The 22,716-nt window shown below is 47.0% G+C and overlaps 1 protein-coding gene across 2 annotated transcripts in view; it reads right to left on the bottom strand.

Annotated features, from left to right (window-relative positions):
• Positions 1-12,488, bottom strand: part of LARP1 (La ribonucleoprotein 1, translational regulator) — a 108,367-nt gene extending 95,879 nt beyond the window's left edge. For both annotated transcript variants that reach the window (XM_031666560.1, XM_009209456.4), the window contains exon 1: positions 12,197-12,488. In XM_031666560.1, coding sequence (XP_031522420.1) covers positions 12,197-12,401 — 205 coding nt within the window. In that variant the 5' untranslated portion in view covers positions 12,402-12,488. The remainder of the gene's footprint in view (positions 1-12,196) is intronic.
• Between the last annotated feature and the right edge of the window lie 10,228 nt (positions 12,489-22,716).

Genomic DNA, 22,716 nt, shown 5'->3' with positions numbered 1-22,716 from the left:
CAGTTTCCTCATCTGTATAATGAAGTTGATAACAGCATCTACTTTTATAGAACTGTTTGAAAGATTAAATGAGACACAATAAATGGTACCTCTTATTTTTTCTCATTATTTTTCCCCCTAGAATATATGTCAGAAGGAAGTGGTACAGCCAGAGCTAGAACCTGTATCTTCACACTCTCCCTTCCCCCACCTTTGCCTATACCACCCCTAAAACAACTCATGTTTTAGGGTTTACACAGTGCTTCCCAACCTTCCCCATCCCAGTCCATGGTAATTCTTGGATACCTGTGGGGCTAAACTTATGAGGAGGCTGTCTGAGGTCTGAAGGTGACTATCCCAGCAGGACTGTGGGCTCTGGCTGCCCCAGTCTCCACCTGGCCACTTATGGCCCAAGGGTTCTATATCTCAGCACACTTGTAACCCATCACTGTTCCCCAGCTGAAAACCTTAGGGTTAAGGCATTGACAACCCCTGTTACAACTGGCACTTGTAATGCCCAGCAGTGACATATTAACCCATTGTTAGTAAATGAGTCCTGGAACCAGTTACTCAGGCTCCTGGTGAGAGTCCAGAGGCCAGAGCCCAGAACATGAAAATTGGGAAGAAAATCAGATGTTGGCATTCGTCAGACTCTACCTCAACTCACTGTATGACCTTGGCCAAGTCATTTCCCTTCTCTGGACTTTACTTTTTTGTCTGAAGCAGAGAACAGTTAAAATCTAGGAAAGAGGCTGGGTGTGCTGGCTCACACCTGTAATCCCAGTACTCTGGGAGGCCGAGGTGGGTGGATCACCTGAGGTCAGGAGTTTGAGACCAGCCTGGCCAACATGGTAAAACCCCGTCCCTCACCAAAAATACAAAAATTAGCCGGGCATGGTGGTACACGCCTGTAGTTCCACTACGCAGGAGACTGAGGCAGGAGAATTGCTTGAACCCGGGAGGCAGAGGTTGCAGTGAGCTGAGATTATGACACTGCACTCCAGCCTGGGCGACAGAGTGAGCCTCTGTCTCAAAAAAAAAAAAAAAAAAAAAAAAACACCTAGGAAAGATGCATGAGGTTCCTTTCACCTCTAGCATTCTAAGAATCAGGGATTCAGACGGGCGCGGTGGCTCACGCCTGTAATTCCAGCACTTTGGGAGGCCGAGGTGGACGGATCACGAGGTCAGGAGATCGAGATCATCCTGGCTAACACGGTGAAACCCCATCTCTACTGTAACAAAGAAAAATTAGCTGGGCATGGTGGCGGGCACCTGTAGTCCCAGCTACTCGAGAGGCTGAAGCAGGAGAATGGCGTGAACCGGGGAGGTAGAGATTGCAGTGAGCCAAGATCGCGCCACTGCACTCCAGACTGGGCAACGAAGAGAGACTCTCTCTCAAAAAAAAAAAAAAAGAATCACGGATTCTATGAATTCTCTACTGCCTGGCTATATCCTGTTCCTGGTGATCTGGTTCCTTTAAGTATAGAAATGATAGACTCGGCCGGGCGCGGTGGCTCAAGCCTGTAATCCCAGCACTTTGGGAGGCCGAGGCGGGCGGATCACGAGGTCAGGAGATCGAGACCATCCTGGCTAATAGGGTGAAACCCCGTCTCTACTAAAAATACAAAAAACTAGCCGGGCGAGGTGGTGGACGCCTGTAGTCCCAGCTACTCGGGAGGCTGAGGCAGGAGAATGGCGTAAACTCGGGAGGCGGAGCTTGCAGTGAGCTGAGATCCGGCCACTGCACTCCAGCCTGGGCGACAGAGAGAAAAAAACAAAAAGAAAAAAAAAAGAAAAAAAAAAAAGAAATGATAGACTCTTCCTGACTGTGCAGGTGACCTCTCCATGTGCTACTGGCTGGTCTCTGAAAATAACCCCTGTCTCGCCCAGAATGAGGGGAGGGTCACACCTGTTCTCTAACCTATCAACAGAACTCCTGAGTCTTCTGTGTGTTCAGCTTCCTCTGCCCACCTACCAGCCTGGAGAGAGCAATATTCCCAGGCTCCTGAGTCTTCTCTTCTCATAGCTCCCTGGCATTGGGTATTGTCTAGGTAATGAAGAAGGCAGGGAGGGAAGACAGCAAAAGGAGTCCAGCAGCCTCCCTGGAGGAGGAGGTAGGGATGCTGGAAAAAGGGAGAAGGCAGGGAGGCTAAAGGCAGATCATGCGGAGTCTGGGTTGCCATATTCTGCAGGGGCTAGACTTGTCCTTTCACGCAGTGAGGAGTCACCAAGGGCTTTACAGTGGAAGAAAGACATGGTCAGAACTTGTGGTCAGAACGTGTTTTGGTTCCATGGACGGCAGCCTGAGGGACAGAGAGAAACTGGGGGCTGTTAGAGAAATGAAGGTCAAAGATAATGTCATAGCAGTGGAGACAGTAAAGAGATATTTAGGAGGTAAGGTGGTAGACTGAGTAACTGGGCATTCAACCGTAAATCTGACTGTGTCATTGTGCTGGGTGACTGGGATGATACTGTCATAGGATACAGGGAATATCTGGTTTGTCAGTATGGAGAGAAAGGACTCTGGGAGCATGGAAAAAAGGGTGCCAGGCTGTGGAGACAAATACATTACAATCCCTTTAACCACAGCCTTATGTTCCTTACAGCTTTCTCTGGATTGGTTCTCTCAACACTTGTGCATTATCATCTCTGTTTTGCACATGAGAAACTTGACATGAGAAACTTTGCAAATGAGAAACTTTAGCAGCAGAACCAGGATGTTGAATTCCAGTTTCCTGACCCTTGGCCCAGCACTCAGCCGCACAAGGTGCTTCCTTGCAGTGGCTGGCAGGAAGAGGTACAGGGAAGTTCACCTGTGCCTAGGTGATTCCCAGCTCCTCTCCCTGGCCTCCCCTATACCCCCAAACCTGCCACCAACTGGTAATGGTAACATAGGACCCCTTCACTTCTTTCAGCCTCTGCTTTCCTTTATGTCATGTGAAGTTGTGGGTGGGGCCAAATGAAGGTTTTCAACATTCGAACAGAGGAACCCCCCGCCACAACACACTTTTTTTTGAGACGGAGTCTCGCTCTGTTGCCCAGGCTGGAGTGTAATGGTGCCATCATAGCTCACTGCAACCTCGACCTCCTAGGCTCAAGGTATCGTCCCACCTCAGCCTCCGGAGTAGCTGGGACTATAGACGTGCACCACCATATCGGGCTAATTTAAAATATATATATTTTTAGAGACGAGGTTGCACTGTGTTGCCCAGGCAATTCTCCAACTGCTGGGCTCAAGTGATCCTCCCACCTCAGCTTCCCCAAGAGCTGGAATTACAAGTGTGAACCACCGGGCCCAGCAACCCCCTCTTTTTTTTTTTTTTTTTAAGACAATGGAATCATATGAATCACTGAAATGAACTCAAATAGAAAAGAACCTTCTCAAGTTGAAGCAGAGATTAGGGATGCAGACGCAGAGGCTATCTGGTTGGATGGTTTTCCTGCTTGCTACCTCAACTCATCCACTGTTTGACAGCTTCCTTGACACTTCCAGAGTCTCCAGGGTTCCATAGCCCACAATTTGCAAACCACTGGCCTAGAAGACTCCTGCATGAAGCTCCCAAAACAGAGGTTCCCAGCCTGGGTCCACAGATAGAATTCAGGGTATCTCTGAACTTGGAAGGAAAAAAAATTTTTTCTTCTCTTTTCTTTCTTTTTTTTTTTCCCCCCCAAGACACGGTCTCTCTCTGTTGCCCAGGCTAGAGTGGCACAATCTCAGCTCACTGCAGCCTCAACCTCCTGGGCTCAAGTGATCCTCCCACCTCAGCCTCCTGAGCAGCTGGGACTGCAGACATGTGCCACCACACCTGGCTAATTTTTAAATGTTTAGAGATAGAGTTTCCCTGTGTTGCTCAGGCTTGTCCCAAACTCTCAGGTTCAAGTGATCCTCCTACCTCAGCCTCCCAAAGTGTTGGAATTACAGGTGTGAGCCACCACACCTAGCCTCTGTTTTTCAGTTATGGACCACTACAAACCACTGTCTTTATTTTCCCTAACCTGTAACTCAAGTTAGCATTTGTTTCGTTATAAATGTAGGCAATGACCCACAGTAGTATTGGCAGTTCCTGTGACTGTGTCACCAAAAGAAATCATAGATATTTTTTTTTGGGGCAGAGTCTTGCTCTGTCTTGAGCTGAGTGCTGTGGCGGGATCTCAAGCTCACTGCAAGCATCACTCCCGGAGTTCCATCCGGTCTCCTGCCTCAGCCTCCGGGCAGCTGGGACTTCTGAAGCCGCCACCTGCATGACTGGATTTTTGTATTTTTAGTAGAGGCCGGGGTTTCACCGTGGTGCATGGGATGGTCGCCGATCTCCTGACCTCGTGATCCGTGATCTCGGCCTCTAAAGTGCTGGGATTACAGGCTTGAGCCACCGCGCCCGGCCAGAAATCATAGATATTTTAACATCACATTATAGTTGTTGCAGATCTTTCAAAAATACCACTTATGGTTAGTATTAATTTTTTTTGAGACGGAGTCTCACTCTCTGGAGTGCAGTGGTGCGTCTTGGCTCACTGCAACCTCCGCCTTCTGGGGTTCCAAGCAGATTTCTCCTGCCTCCAGCCTCTCTCAAGTGGCTGGGGACAGGCACATGCTGCCATGCCTGGCTAATTTGTTGTATTTTAGTAGAGACGGGGTTTCACTGTGTTGCCCAGGCTGGTGTTAAACTCCTGAGCTCAGGCAATCCACCCGCCTCAGCCTCCCAAAGTGCTAAGATTACAGGCATGAGCCACTGCGCCCGGCCAGTATTATAAAATTACCATAGCTATATCATTTTTTTTTTTTTAAGACAGAGTCTAACTTTGTCACCCAGGCTGGAGTGCAGTGGCACAGTCTCAGCTCACTGCAACCTCTGCCTCCTGGGCTCAAGTGATTCTCGTGCCTCAGGCTCCTGTGTAGCTGGGATTACAGGCATGTGCCACCATGTCCACCTAATTTTTGCATTTTTAGTAGAGACGGGGTTTCTCCATGTTGGTCAGCTGGTCTCAAACTCCTGGCCTCATGTGATCCGCCTGCCTCAGCCTCCTAAAGTGCTGGAATTACAGGCATGAGGCCACCACACCTGGCTACAATAGCTATATCTGCTGCTAGACTTCATTTTTAATGCACTAATAAAGAATCACATATTACTACAGCAATTTCTTTTGATAGTTGTATTTCAGGATGATTGGTTTCCTTTGTCATCCTATGTATTCTATGTATTTAAAAATACCCTGAGAAGGAGCCCATAGGTTTCACAGATTGTCAAGGGATCCATGAAATCAATAAGGTTAAAAACCCTTGTCCTAGGACTTCTCTTCCAGAAGAGAGGGAGCTGGGAGCTTGCTGAAGGCTGCCAAAAGAGGGTATGTAGGGCCTAGGATCCCCAGAGGCCCCTCTGCTTCCATGTGTACTCTCTGAGCCTGAGGAAAATGAGACAGGAAACTGGGACAGGAGCAAAGGGACTCTGAGAAGTGGAGCAGAGGCCAATAGGCCAGGCTGGCAGGGCTCAGGCTAGGGGCACCGAACTGAATTTCTTAGCCCCCACCCCAGCCAGGCTTCCCAGGACTCCTAGGTCCTAGTCTTGCTTCAGTCATTTCCCTTCCCAGCCTCAGTTTTCTTCTCTGAGCTAATACAGTGGGAGCAATCATGGCTTCAAGGTCAAGAGAGACCCTGCTTCTGGATCTACTTCTGCCTTGCCTTACCACATGACTTTGGGCAGGTCATCACCCCTTTCCACATCAGCTTTCATATCTGTGTAACAAGGAGATTGGCTGGCTCAAGGATAGCAAATTTCTAATATAGATACTGCCATTCCCCCTTGCCATACCCACAACAGACATTGTTGAGAGATCTCAGAGTCTGATCATTCCATGCCCATAGGTAGCTTCTGTGCCTTTTCAACACTCTACTTGTTGACTGGAATTGGCAAATGAAGTGGAGCCTATTTGCTATTACTGTACTAGATGATCTAGCTGGGCACAGTGGCCTATGCCTCTGGTCCCAGCTACCTAGGAGGCTGAGGCAGGAGGATCACTTGAGTCCAAGAGTTCTGGGGTATAGTACACCATGCCAATCAGGTGTCTGTACTAAGTTTGGCATCAATGTGGTGACCTCCCTGGAGAGGGGGGCCACCAGGTTGCCTACGGAGGGGTGAACTGGCCCAGGTTGGAAATGGAGCAGGTCAGAACTCCAGTGCTCCCATGCTGATCAGTAGTGGGATCACGCCTGTGAATCCCACTGCACTCCAGCCTGGGCAAAATAACAAGACCCCATCTCGAACAAATCAGTGAACAAAAAAGAAAAAAAAGAAAGACAAAAGAATAGATGATAAGGCACCAACCTACATTTCTATCTCTGATATTTTATCGCTTTAAAGATCTGATCTCAGAAACCCAAGTAAGATACTAGCTAGATGCAGAGACCTGTAAAGGCGGCTATTTCTGCTGGTGAGGTGGCTCATGCCTGTAATCTCAGCAACTCAGGAGGCTGAGGCAAGAGGTTCATTTGACAAGAGTAATTTGAGACCAACCTGGCCAACAAAGTGAGACTCTGTTTCTATAAAAAAAAAAATTTTTTTTTAAGTTAGCTGGGCATGGTGGCCTACACCTGTAGTCCCAGCTACTAGGGAGGCTGAGGTGGGAGGATTCCTTGAGCCCAGGATTTTGAGGCTGCAGTGAGTTAAGAAGGTGCCACTGCACTGCAGCCTGGGTGACAGAGTGAAACACTGACTCTTAAAAAGAAAAAAGAGGCCGGGCGCGGTGGCTCAAGCCTGTAATCCCAGCACTTTGGGAGGCCGAGGCGGGTGGATCACGAGGTCAGGAGATCGAGACCATCCTGGCTAACATGGTGAAACCCCGTCTCTACTAAAAATACAAAAAACTAGCCGGGCGTGGTGGCGGGCGCCTGTAGTCCCAGCTACTCGGAGGCTGAGGCAGGAGAATGGCGTGAACCTGGGAGGCGGAGCTTGCAGTGAGCCGAGATCGCGCCACTGCACTCCAGCCTGGGTGACACAGCGCGAGACTCCGTCTCAAAAAAAAAAAAAGAAAAAAGAAAACAAAAGGCTATTTCTAACCCATAGGGGTGTGTGTGTGTGTGTGTGTGTGTATGTGTCAGAGAAAGAGAGAACATTCTCAGCTGGGCTACATATTTTCTCTCATGTAGCAAAAATGGGGTCAGAATAGGACACCTAGAAGCTGAAATCTCAGTAGAGCTCCTCATGGTTCAGTTAGGCCTCCTGGAACAGATGAGTGGAGGCACGTGGAAGTCAGACTTTTTGATCAAAGTACTGGGAATTGGCATCCTACCAGTACTGATATCACCAGGGCCTTTTCTGTCCCTAAATGTCCTGTGTCACAAAGAATAGCAGTGATGGTGACAGAGAGTGAATAACACCAGTCACTTCTGGTATAATTTACATGGACTCAGATTAGCTAGGTAGCCAAGATGTGCTGGACACTTGTGGTTTCTTGCAAAGCAATGCAGAAAGCCACTTAGGAAGTTATTTCAGAGTATGACTAGCCCAGGTTACAGCAGAGGCCTAGACAGGTGCCATAACTTACCTAATGTCACAGCCGTTTCAAGCCATCACTAGGACCAGGGCCCAGCTATGTAAGTAAGGAGTAGAGTGCAATGCAGAGGTTGAATAACCACAGGCTTGTGGGGCCAGGCTGGCAACACAAATGAGAAAGTAGGCTGGGTAGAATAGTAGGGAATGGTAGGGACTGTGGCAAACTAGATGTCACATGCCCTGTTTAAACGCAGCAGCTAATATCAGTTCAAGTTGGTTGTTGGCATATGAGAATGTGGACATATAGTGCCAGATCTTTCTTCTGGTTTTTAAAGACATGTCAGACTTTAGATTTTTATATTAAATAGTCTCTCTCTCCTTTTTTTTTTTCTTTTTTTGGAGACAGGGTCTCATTCTCTTGCCCAGGCTGGAGTACAGCAGCTTGATCTTGGCTCTCTGCAACTTCCACCTCCCTGGCTCAAGGAAATCCTCCCGCCTCAGCTCCTGAGTAGCTGGGACTACAGGTGCACACCACTACACCCGGCTAATTTTTAAATTTTTTGTAGAGATCGGATTTCGCCATGTCGCCCAGGTCAGTCTCAAACTCCTGGATTCAAGCAAGTTGCCTGCCTTGGCCCCCCAAAGTGCTGAGATTACAGGTGTGAGCTACTGTGCCTGGCCAAATAATCTCATGTTAAAATGTCGCCATCAGCTGGGTGCAGTGGCTCACACCTGTAATCCCAACACTTTGGGAGGCCAAAGCAGGTGGATCACTTGAGGTCAAAAGTTCAAGACCAGGCCGGGCGCGGTGGCTCACGCCTGTAATCCCAGCACTTTGGGAGGCCGAGGCGGGCGGATCACAAGGTCAGGAGATCGAGACCATGGTGAAACCCCATCTCTACTAAAAATACAAAAATTAGCCAGGTGTGGTGGTGTGTGCTTATAATCCCAGTTACTTGGGAGGCTGAGGCAGGAGGATCGCTTGAACCCTGGAGGCGGAGGCTGCAGTGAGCCAAGATGGCACCACTGCACTCCAGCCTGGGTGACAGAGTGATACTCTCTGTCTCAAAACAAAATAAAATGTTGGCATCTAACTTTTTAAACAGTAAAAGGCTGGGCATAGTGGCTCATGTGTGTAATCCCAGCACTTTGGGAGGCTGAGGCGGGCAGATCACCTGAGGTCAGGAATTCAAGACCAGCCTGGCCAACATGGCAAAACCCCATCTCTACTAAAAATATAGAAAAATAGATGGGCGTGGTGGCAGGCGCCTGTAATCCCAGCCACTAGAGAGGTTGAGGCACAAGAATCGCTTGAATCCAGGAGGCAGAGGGTACAGTGAGCTGAGATTGCACCATTCCACTCCAAACTGGGCAACAGAGCAAGACTCCATCTCAAAAAAACCAAAAAATAGTAAAACACCACTGTGTAGGCCAAACAAAAAACAACTGAGAACTGCAGTCTAGCCTGATTTATAAATTCTGGTGGAAGGGGTAAGGGCCCCAGGCTGCAGATTTAGATATATAAAGACCTGAGTCGGAGTTCTGCCACTGCATGTCTAAGTAACTTTATTTAAGATTTGTAGCCTCCCTGAGCTTCAATACTTTCTCCTGTAAAATGAGAATAGTAAAATGGGCTACTGTGAGGATAAATGAGGTAATGACTTTAAAACATCCAGTAAAATGGTTAGCTCATCGTAGGTACGCAATAACTATAGCTACTCCACTGAAGTTCCTAATTGGAGGAACTCCCAATCCCTTCTGCTCCCTACTCCATCCACTTCAAATCTTTTTCCCGAAGGTTTGGTCACTCAATATCCCTGGAACTCTAACTCAGATACCCAAGGCACTCAAAAAATACTCACACACACCCTGCATTCACTCTTGGGAGGATTTTGAGATGCCAAGGCTGGTTACCAAGGAAAATGTTTAGGAGCCTTCCCTGGTCAGCAGCAATGTTTCAGTGTTGATTAAAAGACAGGCTTGGTCAGGCGCGGTGGCTCACGCCTGTAATCCCAGCACTTTGGGAAGCCGAGGTGGGCAGATCACCTGAGGTCAGGAGTTTAAGACCAGCCTGACCAACCTGGAGAAACTCCGTCTCTACTAAAAATATAAAATTAGCTGAGTGCGGTGGCACATGCCTGTAATCCCAGCTACTCAGGAGGCTGAGGCAGAAGAATCACTTGAACCCGGGAGGCGGAGGTTGCGGTGAGCCGAGATCAAGCCATTGCACTCCAGCCTGCTCAACAAGAGCAAAACTGTCTCAAAAAAAAAAAAAAAAGAGACAGAGCCTTGCCCCAGAGCAGAGGACTGGCTAACATGACCCTTCAGGGGCCTTAAAATCTTCAACTTTAATTTCCTTTTTTTTTTTTTTTTTTGAGACACAGTCTCGCTCTGTTGCCCAGGCTGGAGTGCAATGGCGTGATCTTGGCTCACTGCAACCTCTGCCTCCCAGGTTCAAGCGATTCTCCTGGCTCAGCCTGAGAAGCTGGGATTACAGGTGTCTGCCACTACACTCAGTTAAATTTTTTGTATTTTTAGTAGAGACAGGATTTCACCATGTTGGCCAGGCTGGTCTCAAACTCTTGACCTCATGATTCGTCCACCTCAGCCTCCCAAAGTGCTGAGATTACAGGCGTAAGCCACCATGCCTGGCTTCATCTTTAACTTCATTAGCTCCTGTGCACATGAACATATGCATATATGTGCATAACGCTCACACACATTGTTGCTCAAGTATCTGCCTAAATTCCCTATTCCTAGAAACTGTTTTGGCTTTCACTTTCACTGCACTCCTTCTACCGTAGGCTCTACTCAGAGGGAGGGTGCTGCCACCACCCTTGAAACCAACATTCTCCGAAATTTATTTACTCAGCAGGGAGCTGCAAGAAAGGAGAGAACAGGAAAGGTTGAAGCTCAAATGACTGCATAGAAGGGGCTTTGAAAAGAAAAGTGACTTACACCCAGGGTCATCAGTAGGTCTTACAATATATATTTGAGCCCAAGATCCTCTACTCCAAAGTGCCTGTTCTAACCACTGTATTATCCTGCTGCTTCCAATGGGGCCACATTCCAGGACTGGGTTCCCATCCCAGGAGTCGTTAGAAAATACCATGACTCAGTGAGATATTTCCCCTTTCTTTCTGTTTATATGATTCTACATTTCAAAAAGTCCCAGTAAATAGTACTTTTTTTAAAGTAAAAGGATTTAAACAAGCATCCACGATTCCATCATAATCAGTAATTCTTTTATCGCATTATCACACAATGATTGGAGAAAATAATTACTACAGAGGCCACCTTTTACACAACATTCATTACCTTACCTCATCAATTCCAAAATGTATTTTTAAATCTGAATTTATCTTATTTTTTTTTTTTTTTTTTTTTGAGACGGAGTCTCGCTCTGTCACCCAGGCTGGAGTGCAGTGGCCGGATCTCAGCTCACTGCAAGCTCCGCCTCCCGGGTTCACGCCATTCTCCTGCCTCAGCCTCCCGAGTAGCTGGGACTACAGGCGCCTGCGACCTCGCCCGGCTAAGTTTTTGTATTTTTAGTAGAGACGAGGTTTCACTGTGTTAGCCAGGATGGTCTCGATCTCCTGACCTCGTGATCCGCCCGTCTCGGCCTCCCAAAGTGCTGGGATTACAGGCTTGAGCCACCGCGCCCGGCCCTGAATTTATCTTAAAATCGGTGGAATCTAAGTTTCCATGGAAGACTTTATTTGGTCATAAGAAAAATCCTGGTAGGCAAGCATTGCCCAGATTACAATCCCCATTTTGCAGCTGGGAAAACTGAGTTCAAAGAGGTAAACAATTTGCCTGAGGTCACAGAGCTAGTCAGTGCAGAACCAGAACTGCAGGCCTATCTCCCGATTTTCAGCACAAGCGGTATCTACCATATATTCCTGGCCTCCAGGCCCTGTGTTCATCCCTACCTGTTCCCGTCACCCTCCTGGCCACACCCTCACAGAGGGCTGAGGGAGACCTCAGCTACTCCAACCAGGCTTCCCTAGCCTCAGCCAGCTAGAGGTGGGGTAAACTGACTGTGGGGACTCCTGGGAGCAGTCTCTCCACATAGGAAGTTTTTAAGTCCAAAGCTTTCACTTTCAAGAATGAACCCTGTGTGTGAGGCAGCACTGCAGAGACCAAAGCTCAGGTTGGGTGTGAAGGCAGGATTTTGCTGGTGTCCTTATAAACCCCATGCAAACTAGATCTAGGAGTTCCCCACCTGGGGACCCCATTCCCTGGAAATTACTCACAAATGCTCTATTTTTCATATTTCAAAAGGTCAAATGAAAACCAAATACCGACTCTAGATAAGATCTCACAGGCAGAATAAAACACTACATTGCTTTTGGCTAAACTTGCATCAATTTAGTGGTTTGTTTCTGCTAACCAAAAAACACTGATTGGCTATTACAGGGCCACAATTAACACAGAAGGGGAAACCAATTAACGAATTATTATGTAACAGGTGCAGCTTGACAGACTTAAATCTTTCAGAACAAGGGGTGTGACAAGGGAAAACAATAAAAGAGGAAAGCCGAGAGCGGAATTTGAGCTCCTCATTTTCCCAGATGGGGAATGTGAGGTTCAGAGAGCTGGAGTGACTCGCTCAGGGTCACACAGCAGGGCTGGAACCAGCACCCAAGGTTTCTGCCCCTAGGGAGAAGGATCTTCCCACCACACCCTGCTGTCCTGAGGTTCGAGAAACGCAGAGTGCTAGGACTCACCAGGGTTGCTGAAGGGGGCCAGGCCAGGGAATGGCAATGGCTTCTCCCTGTCACCTGTGGGTTCCTTCCTCGGGGCAGCTGCCAAGGCCACGCTGTTTTTCCTCCCTGGGAGTCTGCCAGGGCAGCTAGGTGTGGGAGCCTCTTGGAAATCCAGCTCTGGGTGAGAGAAAGGAGGCCTCTCTGACAAAAGTACCCTCCAAAGCATGGAGTGACCAGGGCCTGGGGTCACGATGTGGCCCTGGAGGGTTTAGGCACATCCAGATCGCACAGCTGCCTCCTGGCTCTGGCCCGGGAGCTCTCCAGGTTGCCAGGCTAGTTTTCCTGCCAGATGCTGGGTGCCTTTAAGAGAGCAACGGCAGCTCATTGGCCGAGAAAGCCTCCCCCACCTCTTTACCTGAGCGGGGAGCACAGATTGGGTAGGGGCAGAGAGACTTAGGTGAGTAAACAAACGGTGGCAACCCGCGAGGTCTCCCCTCCTCCACAGCCCTGGTCCTGGGCTTCCTTCCTCACCTCCACTCTCCACCCTGGAAAACAAGCTGGGGCTAAAGGAAGAGCAAAACACTCTGCAAAGTGCTCAGTGCGGTTCAGACTACTTGATCTCACAGTGACCCTGGGGCAGAGCTGTTAGTACGTCTTCTCTTTTCGGTGGAACAACTGAGTCCTTGGAGGGGTGAAGTGGCTTCTCCAGTTCACACAGCCCTTGCAAGGAAGGTCGACAGAGAGGGATGGTGTGAGGATCCAAACCCAAGTCTCCTGCCTTTGACTTCCCATACAGTGCTGCTGGACCACACCACTTTCCTGTTTGTGAAGCCTTTGGCAAGTCACTGCCTCAGTTTCCGCATCTGTAGCATGGTATAGTCATGCCACTATAATGAGTGTATAACCTTGGGTTTAAAGCTGAAAGAGATTTTGGAGAGTATCTAGCTCATCTAGTCATTTATCAGGCATTCATTATTCAACAGGCATTATTATTCAACAACTATTATGTATCAGGCCCTGTTTTAGTTCCTAGGGACACATCAATGAGCAAGAAAGTCGAGGACCCTACTTTTACTGAGTTTACATTCTGGAGAGAGGGGATCTAGATATAAAGAAGCCAATTAGATAGGTAATAGTTCCACAAAAATGAAATAGGTTGACATGATAATGGGGGGTGGGTGTGAATATTTTCAACGATGTGGTAAGGGAGGCCCTCTCTTGGGAGGTGATATTAAAGCTGAGACATGAATGATGACAAGGAACCAGGCAATGGAAGAGCTGGAGCAAGAGTGTTCAATGCACACAGAACCAACCACAAGTGTAAGGACCCCGAAAAGCAGGTACGTTTGGAGAACAGAAAGAAAGCTGCTGTCACTACAATATAGTTCAATCCCTGTACCCCTTCTTAATACATAAGGAATCTTACCTATTCCTTATCTATTCCTGGAAGGTAATTCAGGAATTCAGAAAGATGATTCAACTTGCCCAAGATTCCCTCTTGTAAATTCCTCCTTCCTTTCTTTATCCTCATGTAGAAGAGGAGGAAACTGAAGCTTGGGGCTGACCAGCATACTTGGGTTACCAACCCAACAATCATTCCAGTAGCCTACACTGCTATAATCTCATGCTTCTTCCACTCTGTAGACATACGTAAACTCCCAGACAGCAAGAACTATGATTTTAAGAGTGTACAACACTGCTGGGTGCGGTGGCTCAGGCCTGTAATCCCAGCACTTTGGGAAGATGAGGTGGGCGGATCATGAGGTCAGGAGTTCGAGAACAGCCTGACCAACATAGTGAAACCCCATCTCTACTAAAAATACAAAAATAAGCCAGGTGTGGTGGTGCATGCCTGTAATCCCAGCAACTCGGGAGGCTGAGGCAGGAGAATCACTTGAACCGGGAGGTGGAGGTTGCAGTGAGCCAAGATCACACCACTGCACTCCAACCCGGGTGACAGAGAGAGACTCTGTCTCCAAAAAAAAAAAAAAGGTACCACACTGAAGAAAAATCCTGACTGACACTGACAGAATATGTAGTAGTCTTCAAAATTCCAGCAGTAATGCAAACGACCACACTGTCACATGGGATCAGCACAGACCTTTCCTGTGGAGTTCCTTTCCACTTTCATTTTCAGAATTTTTTACTCTGATTTTTAAAAAGGGCTGTCTGTTTTCAGTCTAATATTGTTAGTGGTAGCTTTGGTATTATTATGAGATTGTTGAATATATAGAATGGGATAAAGCAAGTGAGTTTATGCTGGTGTTTCTGAGAATCAGGACTTTTGGTGTGGGAGAAAAATACAAATGAAAGACAAAAGGGGTTAAGTAAAAACGCATAATCCTGTGTTTGTATTGGAGGTTTCAGTATGTTTTTGTTTTTGTTTTTGTTTTGAGGTGGAGTCTCACTCTGTCACCCAGGCTGGAGTGCAGTGCCGTGATTTCGGCTCACTGCAACCTCCACCTCCTGGGTTCAAGTGATTCTTCTACCTCAGCCTCCTGAGTAGCTGGGATTATAGGTGTGCTCCACCATGCCCGGCTAATTTTTTGTATTTTTAGTAGAGACGGGGTTTCACCATGTTGGTCAGGCTGGTCTTGAACTCCTGACCTCATGATCTGCCCACATCAGCCTCCCAAAGTGCTGGGAGTACAGGTGTGAGCCACTGCACCTGGCCTAAATCTTTTTTTTTAAGAGATAGGGTCTCACTATATTGACCAGGTTGGTTTCGAACTGTTTTCAGGTCTAGAAACAATGACCAATCCTTTAGCGCAGAGGTCCCCAACTCCCAGGTCATGGACTGGTACCAGTCGTGGCCTGCTAGAACTGGGCCACACGGCAGGAGGTGAGCGGCCTGCAGCCAGCAAAGCCTTGTCTGTTTCCAGCGGCTCCCCACCACTTGTATTACCATCTGAGCTCCACCTCCTGTCAGATCAATGGCGGCATTAGATTCTCATACGAGCCTGAACCCTATTGCAAACTGCATATGGCAGGGATCTAGGTTGTGCACTCCTTATGAGAACCTAATGCCTGATGATCTGGGGTGGAATTGAGGTGATGATGCTAGCACTGGGGAGCGGCTGCAAATGTAGATTAACATTAGCAGAGAGGTTTGATTGCACAGAGACCATAATAAATCAGTTGCTTGCAGACTCATATCAAAACCTTATCAGTGAGTGACAAGTGACAATTAAGCTGCATCTGGTGGCAGGCTTTAGGTCAGCATCTGACAGTTATTTTAGTGATTGCGTGGCCCGCTCATTATTTTATTTACTGCTTCCATCTGTGCCTCTTTCCCACATTGCACACTCGCCTTGGTCACAGTTTTGGTGAGCCCACAAGCTAACCCTAGCCAAAATGAGTAAAAAAAAAAAACAACAAATTCACTGGAGAGCTTATTTGAAAAGGCGGAAAGACCCGATGATGACAGAGCAGAAGACTCAGACTGCCACAAAAAGAAAGCTGCATTTAAAAGAAAATACCGAGAGTCCTACTTAAATTATGGGTTCATTGCAACACGTGATTCACATTCTCCAAGCCTGCTTTGCATAATATGTGGCGACTGGCTATCCAATGAAGCCATGAAACCTTCAAAACTGCTTCACCACATGAAGGCCAAGCACCCTGCATCAAAAGACAAGCTTTTGGAGTTTTCAAAAGAAAAGAATATGAACACGAAGAACAGAAGCAATTATTGAAGGCCACCACTTCATCAAATGTGTCTGCACTGAGAGCATCATTCTTAGTGGTTAACCGCATTGCTAAAGCTAAGAAGCCTTTACTATTGGTGAAGAGTTGATCCTGCCTGCTGCTAAGGACATTTGTCGTGAACTTTTGGGAGAGGCTGCAGTTCAAAAGGTGGCACGTGTTCCTCTTTTGGCTAGCACCACAACTGGACAAATTGATGAACTGGCAGAGGATATTGAGACACAATTGTTAGAGAGGATTAATGAGTCACCGTGGTACGCAATCCAGGTTGACGAGTCTACCAATGTTGACAACAAGGCAACAATGCTTGTTTTATCCATAGAGAAGTGCTGAAATGTCACCTGAACTTAACAACATTTTAGGGCGGGTGCAGTGGTTCACACCTGTAATCCCAGCACTTTGGGAGGCTGAGGTGGGTGGATCTCCGGAGGTCAGGAGTTCGAGACCAGCCTGGCCAACATGGAGAAACCCCGTCTCTATTAAAAATACAAAATTAGCCGGGCGTGGTGGTGCATGCCTGTAATCCCAGCTACTCAGGAGGCTGAGGCAGGAGAATCACTTGAACCCAGGAGGCGGAGGTTGTGGTGAGCCAAGATCACCATTGCACTCTAGCCTGGGCAACAAGAACGAAACTCTGTCTCAAAAACAAACAAACAAACAAAAAACAAAACAAAAAAACACCACATTTTGCAGGACGTAATTAAAATGATCAGCCACATTAAAGTACATGCCCTTAACTCACGTCTGTGCAGCTGTGAGGAAATGGACACAGAGCACACATGTCTTCTCTTATACACAGATGTGAGATGGCTTTCTAAAGGTAGATCACTGGCCACAGTTTCTGAGTTATAAGATATTTCTTTTAGAAAAAATTACCACTGGCAGCCCATTTCGGTGACACAGAATGGGTTGCAAAACTTGTGTGACATATTCAACCTGCTCAACGAACTCAAATTTGTCACTTCAGGGGACAACGACCACTGTGTTCAAGTTGGCAGATAAAGTGGCTGCATTCAAAGCCAAACTGGAATCATGGGAGCGACGAGTGAGCTTTGGGATTTCTGACAGGTTTCAAGCATTAGCAGAGATTTTTGAAAGAAAAAGACTGAGCCAGGATCTTCTTTCTCTCAGCTGGTGCATGATCACTTATCCCAGCTTTCAAAAGAGTTTGAGCATTACTTCCCAACCACAAAAGACCCCCGAACTGGGAAGGAATGGATCCACGACCCATTTGTGAATAAGCCAACTGACTTGACGTTGTCCATGCTAGAAGCGGATCAACTGCTTGAGAGGGCAAATGACGGTGGCCTTAAAAGTATGTTTGGGGTCAGGCGCGGTGGCTCATGCTTGTAATCCCAGCACTTTGGGAGGCCAAGGCGGGCAGATCACAAGGTCAAGAGATCGATACCATCTGGCCAACATGGTGAAACCCCGTCTCTACTAAAAAAAACAATACAAAAAATTAGCCGGGCGTGGTGGCGCATGCCTGTAGTCCCAGCTACTAGGGAGGCTGAGGCAGGAGAATCACTTGGACCCGGGAGGCGGAGGTTGCAGTGAGGTGAGATCGCACCACTGCACTCCAGCCTCGGCAGTGTCAGAGCGAGACTCTGTCTCAAAAAAGAAAAAAAGGAATGTTTGGGACTTCAAATTTCCATACGTTCTGGATTAAAGTCAAGGCAGAATATCCTGAGACTGCCACAAAAGCACTGAAAAGCCTGCTTCCTTCCATTTCCAGCAGCGTATCCTTGTGAAGCAGGGTTTCTGCAGTGTCAGCAACCAAAACAAGATTACAGAGTAGACTGGACATAAGCAAACCACTCTGGGTGTCGCTCTCTCTCATCACCCCCAAATGGGACCGTCTAGTTGCAGAAAATTGAACATACAATAATAATAGAAATAAAGTGCACAATAAATGTAATGCGCTTGAATCATCCTGAAACCATCCCCCACACCCCGTTTAGTGGAAAAATTGTCTTCCACAAAACAGGTCCCTGGTGCCAAAAAGGTTGGGGACTGCTGCTTTAGCAAATAGTGAGCATCTATAGTGCCCAGACTGTGGTCTCTAAATACCACTTTCCACAAAAAGGAACCAAGGTGTCTTTGAAAAAATAAATAGCCAGTTCCAGCTTTGGGGCAGAAAATGTACAATATGTACTTAGACTATTTTCTAGTGTCACAAATCAAGGAAGCTAGAGTTGTGCCAAAGAGACACCCATTGGTCACAGGCAGGACTACCTGAGCATCAGTAAAGGAAATAACTGCGAGGGGTTGAAAAATATCAAACGTATTTAAATCCATGAGTTCTTAATGATATTTTATTTTACATTAAAAAATTTTTTTTTTTAGAGATCGGGTCTGGCTGTATTGCCAAGGCTGATCTCAAACTCCTGGCCTCCCACCTTAGCCTCCCAAAGCGCTGGTATTGCAGACTTGAGCCACTGCTCCCAGGCCCTACAACTTCTGAGAGCAATTTGGGAATACTCCATGATCCAAAAACTCTATGTCTGGATATATACACAAGAGAAACTCTGGCCATTAAGAGACATACCAAAGCATTTTTTTTTAAGTTGGAAAAACTGAAAACAACCAAAATGAATAAATTATGGTACTTTTGATTTTGGGGCCATAAATGTGGGGGGATGGTATGAAATAGATTTCTTTCTTTTTTTCAAGACAAAGTGTCAGAGGCAAGTATTTACTGGGAAAATGCAGGAGCAAAATTTAAAAATTATTTGGTTTGTCGCAGTTATAAAATTGCCTCTTTTTTTGTTTGTTTACTTTATAGACAAGTCCTACTTATATAAGTTTATTGGCTACTTCTGCTTCTGATTAGGTTAAGTTTTTTTTCTCTTTCCAACTTTCCAACTTTTATTTTAGGTTCAGGGGATGTGTGTATGGGTTTGTTATATATGTAAATTGTGTGTCACAGGGGTTTGGTGTACAGATTATTTAATCACCCATGTAACAAGCATAGTACTGGATAGGTAGTTTTTCAATCCTTACCCTCCTCCCACCCTCCACTCTCAAGTAAGGCCTCAGTGTCTACCGTTCCCCTCTTTGAGTCCCTATGTACTCTAAGTTTAGCTCCCACTTACAAGTGAGAGCTTGCGGTTATTTGGTTTTCTGTTTCTACATTAATTTGCTTAGGATAATGACCTCCAGCTCCACCCATGTTGCTGCAAAGGACATGATTTCATTCTTTTTGTATGGCTGTGTAGTATTCCATGGTGTACATGTACCACATTTTATTATTATTATTATTTTGAGACAAAGTCTCACTCTGTCTCCCAGGCTGGAGTGCAGTGGTGCCATCTCGGCTTACTGCAACCTCTGCCTCTCGGGTTCAAGTGATTCTCCTGCCTCAGCCTCTGGAGTAGCTGGATGACAGGTCCCTGCCACCATGCCCAGCTAATTCTTGATTTTTAGTAGAGATGGGGTTTCGCCATGTTGGCCAGGCTGGTCTGGAACTCCTGACCTCAGGTGATCCGCTTACCTCGGCCTCCCAAAGTGCTGGGATTACAGGCATGAGCCACCGTGCCCGGCCATATGTACCGCATTGTCTTTATCCAGTCCACCGTTGGTAGGCATCTGGGTTGATTCCACGTCTTTGCTACTGTGAATAGTGCTGTGAAGAACACAGGAGTGTATTTGTCTTTTTGATAAAATGATTTATTTCGTTTTTGATATATAGTTCTGTTTTAAGTTCTTTAAGAAATCCCCAAACTGCTTTCCACAGTGACTGAATTAATTTACATTCCTACCAACAGTGTATAAGCTTTCCCTTTTCTCTGCAACCTCACTAGCATCTGTTATTTTTTTGCCTTTTTTTTAAAAGACTAGTCAACTGCAGTAGTGAGAAGGGGGAAAGAGTAGAACAAGGAGTTTGGACGGGCGCTGTGGCTCATGGCTGTAATCCCAGCACTTTGGGAGGCCACAGCGGCCGGATCACCTGAGGTCAGGAGTTCGAGACCAGCCTGACCAACATGGTGAAACTCGGTCTTTACTAAAAAAATACAAACTTCACCCGGTGTGGTGGCAGGCGTGTGTAATCCCAGCTACTTGGGAGGCTGAGGCAGGAGAATCACTTGAACCTGGGAGGCGGAGGTTGCAGTGAGCTGAGATCACACCACTTGCACTCTAGCCTGGATGACAGAGCGAGACTCCATCTCAAAATAAAATAAAAATAAAAAATAAAAAGAACAAGGAGTTTGATCTGTAACTGACTGAACAATCAATTGAGATAACTCACTATCTTCAGACTAGGCTGTTTTTTAACTTTTTAATAACAGCCATTCTGACTGGTTTAAGTTGGTATCTCACCGTGGTTTTGATTTGCATTTCTCTGATTAGTGATGTTGAGCATTTTTTTTTTTTTTTTTTTTTTTTTTGAGATGGAGTCTCACTCTGTTCCCCAGGCTGGAGTGCAGTGGTGCAATCTCAACTCACTGCAAGCTTCACACCATTCTCCTGCCTCAGCCTCCCCAGCAGCTGGGACTACAGGGACACGCCGCCACACCCAGCTAATTTTTTGTATTTTTAGTAGAGATGGGGTTTCACCGTGTCAGCCAGGATGGTATCGATCTCCTGACCCTGTGATCTGCCCGCCTTGGCCTCTCAAAGTACTGGGATTACAGGCATGAGCCACCGCGCCTGGCCGAGCATTTTTTCATATGCTAGTTGGCTGTGTGTATGTTTTCTTTTGAGAAGTGTCTTTTCATGTCCTTTGTTTTTTTTTTTTTTTTTGAGACGGAGTCTCGCTCTGTCGCCCAGGCTAGAGTGCAGTGGCCGGATCTCAGCTCACTGCAAGCTCCGCCTCCCGGGTTTACGCCATTCTCCTGCCTCAGCCTCCTGAGGACCTGGGACTACAGGCACCCGCCACCTCGCCCGGCTAGTTTTTTTTGTATTTTTTAGTAGAGACGGGGTTTCACCGTGTTAGCCAGGATGGTCTCGATCTCTTGACCTCGTGATCTGCCCGTCTTGGCCTCCCAAAGTGCTGGGATTACAGGCTTGAGCCACCGTGCCCGGCCAAGACAGAGTCTTGATCTGTTGCCCAGGCTGAAGTGCAGTGGCTTAATTTCAGCTCACTGCAACCTCCGCCTCCTAGGTTCACATGACTCTCCTGCCTCAGCCTCCCGAGTAGCTGGGATTACAGGCGCATGCCACCAGGCCCAGCTAATTTTTGTATTTTTAGTAGAGACAGGGTTTCTCCATGTTGGCCAGGCTGGTCTCAAACTCCTGACCTCACGTGATTCACCCACCTTGTCCTCCTGAAGTGCTGGAATTACAGGCGTAAACCACCATGCTTGGCCCTGTCCTTTGTCCATTTTTTAATGGAGTTGTTTTCTGCTTGTTAATTTATTAAGTTCCCTTATAGATTGTGAATAGTAGCCCTTTTTTCAAATGCATAGTTTAAAATAGTTTCTCCTGTTCTGTAGGTTGTCTATTTATTCTGTTGTAGTTTCTGCTGTATAGAAGCTCTTTTTTTTTTTTTTGAGACAGGGTTTCATTCCTGTCGCCCAAGCTGGAGTGCAATGGCACGATCTCAGCTTACTGCAGCCTCTGCCTCCCAGGTTCAAGAAATTCTCATGCCTCAGCCTCCCAAGTAGCTAGGATTACAGACGTGAGCCACCACACCTAGCTAATTTTTGTGTTTTTAGGAGGGGCTGGGTTTCACAATGTTGGCCAGGCTGATCTCGAACTCCTGACCTCCAGTGGTCCACCCACCTTGGCCTCCCAAAGTGCTGGGATTATAGGCATGAGCCACCACACCCAGCCTGTTCCCCATTCTTTGGCCAGCACTCACCACCTAACACTGTCCCTAGCCCTGTCAATCAAACGTATCTGCCAAATGAATAAAATTGCTTAGTCTCACAGTCAACAGACTCAGGATACCCATTTGCACACTCCCATTAACACCATGAACTTTTCCTTCTCAGTGCTTATCATACTTGTAATTAACCTATTTCCCATTTAGAAAAAAGGTGCAGCTTGTTGCCAGTGTTCACTTCTGGGGGTAAATGGGAAATGGGTTAAATAATTGCACATGCAATCATTTGCTTAATGTGTGCCTCTCTGACAAGACCACCAGCTCCCTGGGGGCATACACTGCCCCTAGTGTTGTTCACTGTTGTATCCCCAGTGCTTGAAATGTTATATAGCTGGCACTCAATAAATGCATATAGCATATAGCTGGCACTCAATAAATGCCTGTTGAATGAATATTTATTTATTTTTAAAAAATTTGGCTGGATGCAGTGGCTCATGCCTGTAGTCCCAGCACTTTGGGAGGCTGAGGCAGGCGGATCACCTGAGGTCAGGAGTTCGAGACCTGCCTGGCCAACATGGTGAAACCCCATTTCTACTAAAAATCCAAAAATTAGCTGGGCATGGTGGTGAACGCCTGTAATCCCAGCTACTCCAGAGGCTGAGGCAGGAGAATCACTTGAGCCCAGGTCGCGGAAGTTGCAGTGAGCAGAGATGGCACCATTGTACTCCAGCCTGGGAGACAGAGCACGATTCCATCTGAAAACAAACAACAAAAAAAATTATTTTAGAGACAAGGTCTCACTTTGTCTCCCAGGTTGGAGTGCAGTGGTACAATCATAGCTCACTGCAGCCTTGAACTCCCGGGCTCAAGTGAGTCTCCTGCCTCATTCTCCCAAAGTGCTGGGATTAGAGAGGCACCCATGCCCAGTATGTTGAATGAATAAATGAGCATAGATTGCAAAAGTGGCCACAGTCAAAATGAGCGCAGATGGCAAAGGAGGCCCTAGTCAGTTGGTCAGTCCACCTGCCAATCATGAAGGCCTGAGCTACCCTAGGTGCTGACCCATTCC

The sequence above is a fragment of the Papio anubis genome, chromosome 5 (genome assembly GCF_008728515.1).
Source record: "Papio anubis isolate 15944 chromosome 5, Panubis1.0, whole genome shotgun sequence".
NCBI classification, from domain to species: Eukaryota; Metazoa; Chordata; class Mammalia; order Primates; family Cercopithecidae; genus Papio; species Papio anubis.
Note: the sequence above shows the minus strand (reverse complement) of the source record. Positions and strands in the feature narration are given on the sequence as shown.